The following is a 7500-nucleotide window of genomic DNA, read 5'->3' as shown; positions in this document are numbered from 1 at the left end:
TTGATACAGTTTCGCCAACTTTCATCTACATGTACAGTGTAATGAACCAATGTCATTTCCTAAATTGCAAGGCAAACTTTCTAGTGGAGCCTTTTCCGGTCAGTTCATATTGGCTTCCTCAACATAAAGTTACCTTATCAGCTGCTCATTGCGGTTAAAAATTACTGAGCTCTGAAATAAAAGGATAACAATAAGACAATTCAAGATCCCTAAACCCAGCGGAATTCTCCATTAGTCTGAACACTATGAAGGACTCACTGGAAGTGCTGCATCAAAACACGAAACTTATGAGTATGTTGAAGAGTATTATTTACTGCTATAACCTTTTTGTAGACTTGCCTTTGAAGCTTTTACTATTTTTTATGTAGACAGCTTTTTTCCAAGACAGGCTAGTTTTACACCATTGCTTTCCACAGTCTGATGTTTGTTTGCGCGATTTCTACTCATCTTCTTCATGGGTACAGTTTTCTGTTCAATTCAAAGCCCGATAGTAGATAATGAATCAGTTAACGCAATGGGTAAAACGTTAATGAGTTCAATCGATTAAGGTGTGGCAATTTTTTTTTCATGCCGTTTTGGCAAAAACCTTTCGATTGAGTTCATCTCGTGATTGGAAAAGCGACCAACTACTGACATTGTAAATGATGTATCGAAAAAACTTTCACAGCCTTCTTTACAAAATTATTGTTGGTAACTTTTCTTCTCTTTAGACTACACAAAGATCCCACATATATATGTGCCAAGTAACGTATCGGGTACGTTTTTATATTAAATACTTTTAGGTCACGTACGTGTATTAGATCATAATTCACCCTGGAGCATGAAGTCATTAGTTCATATGGATTACTGTTAACGTTGGCAGGTCGTAATTAGCGCGATTAGACTGATCATTCACATAGAACCTTAAAATTAATCAGAATAAATTCAAGCCTGCAATTATTATTGAAAGCAGCAAAGCTCTGTTTATGCCCTTAAAATTCATAGTGACCTGTCCACACGGAAAAAGACAAAACCTTCAAAACAGTATTTACAACAAAGTTGCGGGTTTCATCATGATTATCTGTGGTGGGGCTACATATTATAATTATAATGAAAATTAATAGTGTTCTTCTTGCTTTCTTTACAATATTAAGGTTTCTGGTGTGGGTTGTTCAAAGTCAGCAGTCCTTTCTCTGTTCATTTTTTCGAAAATTCGTCTTGTGAAATTCAAAAAACCGTCACTCGTCATGTCGACCCATATCGTAAAGTAGCTCGAAAGACCATTTAACAGCTCTGGAATCTAACAAGCCCGTCAATATTTTTTTTCTAGGTCAAACTATAGCTTATCTTCTAGGAGAAAGCATCATTCCCCTTTACCCTCTTGCTCCAAAGTTCAAGTTCTTTAATTTGTTTAATGTCAGCTATTCGCCTTGATACGCCTCCAGTTTAATCGACGGTTACGTATTTTACTTCTGATTTTACGACTTTTGATATGTAAGCTCCCTTAACTTCCCACAAGATAATAATAACAACAAAATTGACTTGAACAGGGATACTTTCAAAAGTTTCAGGTGTTTCAGGTGTTTGAAGCGTTTGAGGGAGTATAAATACCATAATTGTTCTCGTTGTTGCTAATTTCCACCGTTTTCCAAGGAGGTTAACATTAATGGCGCAAAAAGCTGTTTAGGAAAAACAGGAAAAGTTAAACTTGACATTCCGGCAACAAATTCACCAGTGAACGATTAAAATCAGTATTTTGTTCTTGGAACATTGTCTCTTTCAAAGGGACATGTAAAAATATTCGTCTAAAAAATTTAGTATTCATATGTTCGCATCCAGCTTTACTTATCAAGTCCTGCTCACACCCATAAATATGAAAAAGGTGAAGACCTTTTTTCGAACGAGACCACGCTATTTGATTTAACGGTCCTGTGCGAGTACACACTTATTCAAATTGCAGCTTTTAGAATTTCGCATAAGTATCAATCGAATAACGGAATAAGGAAATGAGGCTTTCTCTTACTCCACTTAAAAGTAAATACGGATACTTATTGACGGGTACGTTCGAAACTTTGAAAGACCAATTCATCCAAGTGATCACCTAATTAAACTTTTAGCAAATACGAATGTATCTTATTTGCCAAGCAGATGCGAAAAAAGCACATTATACTTATTACGTTAGATTGTTTTAACCTTTTCCTCGGTGTGGAGGACAGGAAACCGCGAAACAGGTTTAGTTTCTAACAAGACTGATGCAAAAAAAAAAACTGCCGGTACAAGTAAGCATCGTTTCATCCACCGTATTGCCACGTTTTTGGATTTTTCTTAAATCTTCGATAATTTCGAATGTGTTTTTCCCTGGCGTCCTTTTTGAATTTTTATTGAAGCGTTTGAGCTTTTCCCATTTTCTGTAGCATCTGTCCAACGGATGCTGCTATTTACAACTGTTTATCTTGATGTTAGGGCGTTATTTTTAATTACTTCATTCAGGTACTTCACAAAACGACGTTTCAAGGCGGGACTTAAATTCGGAACTCTCGGTGCAGAATTTGTACTTTGCCTCATTCCTAGTGATACGAACAATAAAATAAGCTTTTGAACTCGGTGTTCGTTGCGTATGACAACAGCACGTACCTATGAGCATCTCCTTGGGTTTTCACTAATCGAGTGAATAATCGAGCTACGTCGGTGCTATATATCTGAGGGGTCATTTTTTTAGTTGGCCGGTATAATAATGCCCGACGTAAACGAAGTTCTAGAGAAAATAACCTGACCCTCACAGGATTCTTTTGTATTTGTATCTTTTGCGGGTCCATTGTTTCCAATGATTCAAAGAACATGTGTTTTATTGTAATGATAATTAAAGCAAACAGATCAAACCGAATGCAGATTAACCATTCATTGAAAGCAAATGAAAAAAACAGCTTCTGACCCCAAAACCGGAATAAATATCAATTGAATAAGTTTTGATCTCAGTAGTTCCGGGCATGGTTATTAAACTCTTATATATTGGGTTGGTGTTTATCTTTTGGATTTGTAAATACCTCCTTTTGTTCGTATTTGTGAGAAAACCGCAGTATACCAATTTTACCGCTGGGAAAGCAAACATTTTCTCGTTATTCTTTGTGTCGTTGATGTCTTAAATGTTTAAAACATTTTATTAAACAAAAACTTTGTAAAGGAAAGAAACATTTGATTGAAGAAATTTGCTGGTTGTCAAGGTTATGGAATTTTAGTCTTTGACAGACGGCACTTAAATTTTAAACAAATGAAGATAAAACGGTCGATCGTGAAGAAGAGTGTTATTCCACGTTATTTGAGCTTAACTTCGAGGACCAAAAAATCATGTGTTTAAATCGAAGGCGACAAGAATCATTCAAATTCAATAAATCATTTTTTTCTGATATAAACAGTTTTCCTCCAGTCACTTTATTGACGGAGAGGAGGTTCTTGAACAATAGAGGCCACAGGGATACCACTGAAGAATCTAATATGCCAACAAGAGCTGGGCCCTTGTTCCAAGCCAGCTATTGGAAATAGGAAGAAACACCAATTTTACACGGTCTTAAAACCGACAACGCGTTATAAATAAAAAAACTATGTTCTTTAAATAAGCTTCACCATCACACGATATGGTGGCAAAGGGTTGTAGAAAAGTAGATCCTACAGGATTCTTTTATGACCTAGGATCGCAGAGACAAAGAAACCAAAAAGACAGATTTTGCATAGCTATAGGGCTCTTTATTGCATATATATTCAAATAGTTTTATCCACCTCAACAGCTTATCTTTTACTTTTGATCGACACCACTTCTCTTACAGCGCGTCTTCGAGCAACACAAGATATCATAATCGCATTTTATCATTTAGGAGGGAGACAAGTCTTCTTTTAAATAGTAGCGTTTTTTTAGAAGAGTCATGATTTTCACTTAAAATGAACTGTAACAAGGGTTGCAGACTACCTGACCACCGCAATCAGAGATCTTGTTATGTTTGATTGCTGTGATCTGGTTGCCTCGACCTCTTAACAAAGTTGATTTGTGAAAACGCTCATTTAGAGGATTTTCTATAAAGGTGCATTAGAGTCAGTAGTAATGTAATTCAGCGGGTTTCTCCATGAATAATATATCCCATGATTCTAAAGTTCACTCCAAACGAGATGGCGGATTCTGCCAGAACGTCCGGAGGACAGCAGCAGTTTCAGTAGTTCAACTGCCGCGGTGTCACATGGAAAAGTGATTGCATTGGTTACTTAAGTTGGAGATAGCGCTTGTTTTATTTATATAATGATAATTCAAGTATTTATTTCCTTCCGTCTTCGTTTGCTTCGCACGCCTTCCTGCATTAGTACCCCGATTCGATATTGGGAAGGAACGGCCGGGGAATAGAAATAGAAACGATACCAACCAGTACGAAGGACGAAAAGCCCAGCCAGTGCATGACATAACTATTCCCGAATTAAAATTCCTCACGAAAATTGCAGCGACAGTTAGACCACTCGGCAAGTTTATGGAAAATTTGTAATTTTCTGTTTCAGTGTTCTTCTTTGAGCCTTTTTTCATTTTTAAATATTCATCATTGGATAACGCAATTCTCGACTCATTGGTTCAGCCATCTTTGTAGGGGCTTAACCATGATGTTCATTAAAATCGACACCCTGCTTTTGCCATAAAGCGTTACTGTGACCATGTAAAGTCAATGTACGCGTCATAAAATTAATTTTGTTACAGGAAACAAAACGACTTAAGGTGGCTGGAACCAGTTACCAGTTTCATTACTTTTTAGGACCTTTTTGTTAGAAGGGTTGTCACTACAAAACTGTATCACGTAAAAGAAATGTTATAATACCATACCAAACACCAATTATTACTTAACAAAATGCTCTCACTATTTTGACGTAATAGGTTACCATGGCAACATGAAAGCTCTCCAAAAATACCCTATATTTCGTCTTTACTTGCTTATATCTCAAAAATGAACTCGGTGAACCCCATTTTTTATTGTAAAATAGTAATTAGCAATTTGAGATACCATTATCTGCAAAGTTAAAAAAAATTCTTGGGAACCAATTTAGGGCTATCTTAAATTATTGAAAATTTAAGGTAGCTCTGAAGTGGCTGTCGCTTAAAGGTGGGCCTGTAATCGCTTTTCAACTGCGTTTGCAAGGGAGAACGATACAAAATTGCCAGTTTGGCTCAAAACTCTATCCCCGGTTCAACGAAAAAGAGATAAGATGATCAAAGTCAAATAAGCACTTTCAGTTTTTTTTTGGTCATCCATAAATGGAGGATTCCCGTCAGGAATCCCTTCAGTGCTTCCAAAACTGAAAAATATAGTAATTGTACGTTTGTGCGCCACGTAGTTCTTTCCAATGGACTGGATTGGATTTAACGGGATTACTTTTGCTGGGTAGAATATCAGTTCAGTGTTGGACGACAGCAAAGTCTTCGAAGTATGTTTTTGAATTCGTGATTAAATCTCTGATTGAGGAAGATGTACAGGCAAGGATTAATGGCGCTATTGGCATGCGAGAGGAAGTAAAAACTTGTATCCAAGTGGCCGACTTTCACAAGCTCTAAAAAAGTGTCCGTGTAATAGTAAATCATCAAATGTATGATATGGGTCGGCAACCAACAGAGTGCAAATGTCAAGACCACTATAATGAGCATGCGCAACACTTTACGCTTTGACGTCTGGTTTTGACGTTTCTGATGCGCCGTAGACTCACCGGGAATCATGCGTGACCACAAGTGGCGCCCAATGCGAATATAAAGCACCGCTATAACAGCCAAAGGGATTAAATAAAGCACCACAAACGTGATCATGAAATAGACCCTCCCAATCTGGTACTGCGTTTCGCGGTTGTCGGACAAGTAAGTCCAAACCATTCTGCAAACCCATTTGTCACCTTTATCAACAGGGACGCTGTCAAATAACACCAGATACAACGAGAAGTACAGCGAGGAAGAGATCCAAATGACAGAGGTGATCAGTTTGGTGTTGCGAATAACAGGAACGTGAGCAAAAGGATGAAGGATGGCGAAATACCGATCCACCGAGATAAATACGAGCGTGATTATGGAGGCAGCTATTGATAGGACTCCGGCGAAATTGACAAACTTGCAAGTGACTGCACCAAAACTTCCCGAGAGCCAGGTCTGTCCAAGGTAGAAAAATTTTACCTACAAAGAGGATCACATATCGCTATAAATATAAGAGTAAGGATTGCACAGTTGGTTAGTGCGCGGCCTTCTTTGCGAGGGATCCCCAGTTGGATTCTTAGTAACCTCACATCTTTGCCTCGACTTCTTTCCATTCTGTATAGCTTCAGATAGCATTAAATACCCTTAAAACGGAGTACTGATGGAAAGAGGGAGGTAAAATGGACGCACTATCGGCTTCCTGGGAGAATACCCTCGCTCTAGAGGGTAAAGGAACTTCCGACGTTAAATAAGGTGTACATTTACCTTTACCTAAATGCAGAGGCATTTTGTGCATCTGACTTACTTAAACAAAGAGCTTTAAGAGGAAAAAAAGTCTCATAACTTCTCATATAACAATTGGAAAAAATTCTTATAACTTTTCATATGAAAATTCATTCTCGTCACCAGAGCCTCGGATCGACCCAAGGCTCTTGGAAACTCTATGTAGGAGAACATGCGCCGTAGGGTTCTCACAGCCAAAAACTTACGGGGCCTGCTCACTCCTCGTGCTAACATGAATGCACCAATTAGAGACGATTTTGATTGTTGTTCAGGAAAACCAATGAGAAGACACTTTGGTTCAGGGTTCCCCAGAGCTCTTCTCTCGCTTAGTCAAGAGAAGAGCTCAGGGGTCGAGATTGATGAAAATTGAAAAATTAAGCTGTAACGGACAAGTATACAAAAAGGAGGTTTTAGGGCCGGTTTACATGATACGATTTTTGTCGCATGCGAGAAGCTTACGACAGGCCTACGACACGACTTACGATTGTCGCAGCGTTTTAAACCCATTTTAAAATGCTACTACATTTTTTCTGACGTCCACAAAAATCGTAGTGGCCCTGTCGTGAGCCGTTGTCGCATGCGACAAAAATCGTACCGTGTAATTATAAATCGGCCCTAAATCGGACCTTAGGAGGTCTCGCATTGTTTTACCTTTTGAAGCCTGCACAGGCTTAGCCCACAATCTCCCGTTGAGTGAGTGTGTAATAGCTTGTATGTTAGTAAAGATTGTTGGATAGGCCGAAAAAATACGAGAACCAAAAAATTTCAGTTTTCACGCACATGATAATCGATAGTGATTTTAAGCGAGACAACATGTTTGCATTAGAATGTAGTCACAATATAATAATGCAAGACTGGCTGTACTGCTGTGAGGATAAATTTACATTTTTTGTTTTATTAATGTGTTTGTCAGGTACAGCCTAACTTTATCAGAGAGTTAAATGATTTTCACAGTATCAATAGAGATCTTTAGCAACGACGACAGCGACATCAACAGCAACGAGAACGTCAGCAATTTGCATATCTGGTGGTCAAAA

At 38.2% G+C, this 7500-nt stretch overlaps 1 protein-coding gene and 1 long non-coding RNA gene across 6 annotated transcripts in view; one reads left to right on the top strand and one right to left on the bottom strand.

Moving 5' to 3' along the window:
* Positions 1 to 153: 153 nt before the first annotated feature.
* Positions 154 to 6037, top strand: LOC137975791 (uncharacterized). Its single transcript, XR_011117636.1, has 3 exons — positions 154 to 291; positions 711 to 755; positions 5899 to 6037. It is a non-coding gene; the product is annotated as an uncharacterized lncRNA (long non-coding RNA).
* Positions 3719 to 7500, bottom strand: part of LOC137975789 (RYamide receptor-like) — a 29059-nt gene continuing 25277 nt past the window's right edge. For all 5 annotated transcript variants that reach the window (XM_068822980.1, XM_068822985.1, XM_068822982.1 and 2 more), the window contains one exon: positions 3719 to 6160. In XM_068822980.1, coding sequence (XP_068679081.1) covers positions 5396 to 6160 — 765 coding nt within the window. In that variant the 3' untranslated portion in view covers positions 3719 to 5395. The remainder of the gene's footprint in view (positions 6161 to 7500) is intronic.

The sequence above is a fragment of the Montipora foliosa genome, chromosome 11 (assembly GCF_036669935.1).
Source record: "Montipora foliosa isolate CH-2021 chromosome 11, ASM3666993v2, whole genome shotgun sequence".
Classification (NCBI taxonomy): domain Eukaryota; kingdom Metazoa; phylum Cnidaria; class Anthozoa; order Scleractinia; family Acroporidae; genus Montipora; species Montipora foliosa.
This window is presented reverse-complemented; position numbering and strand designations above follow the sequence as displayed.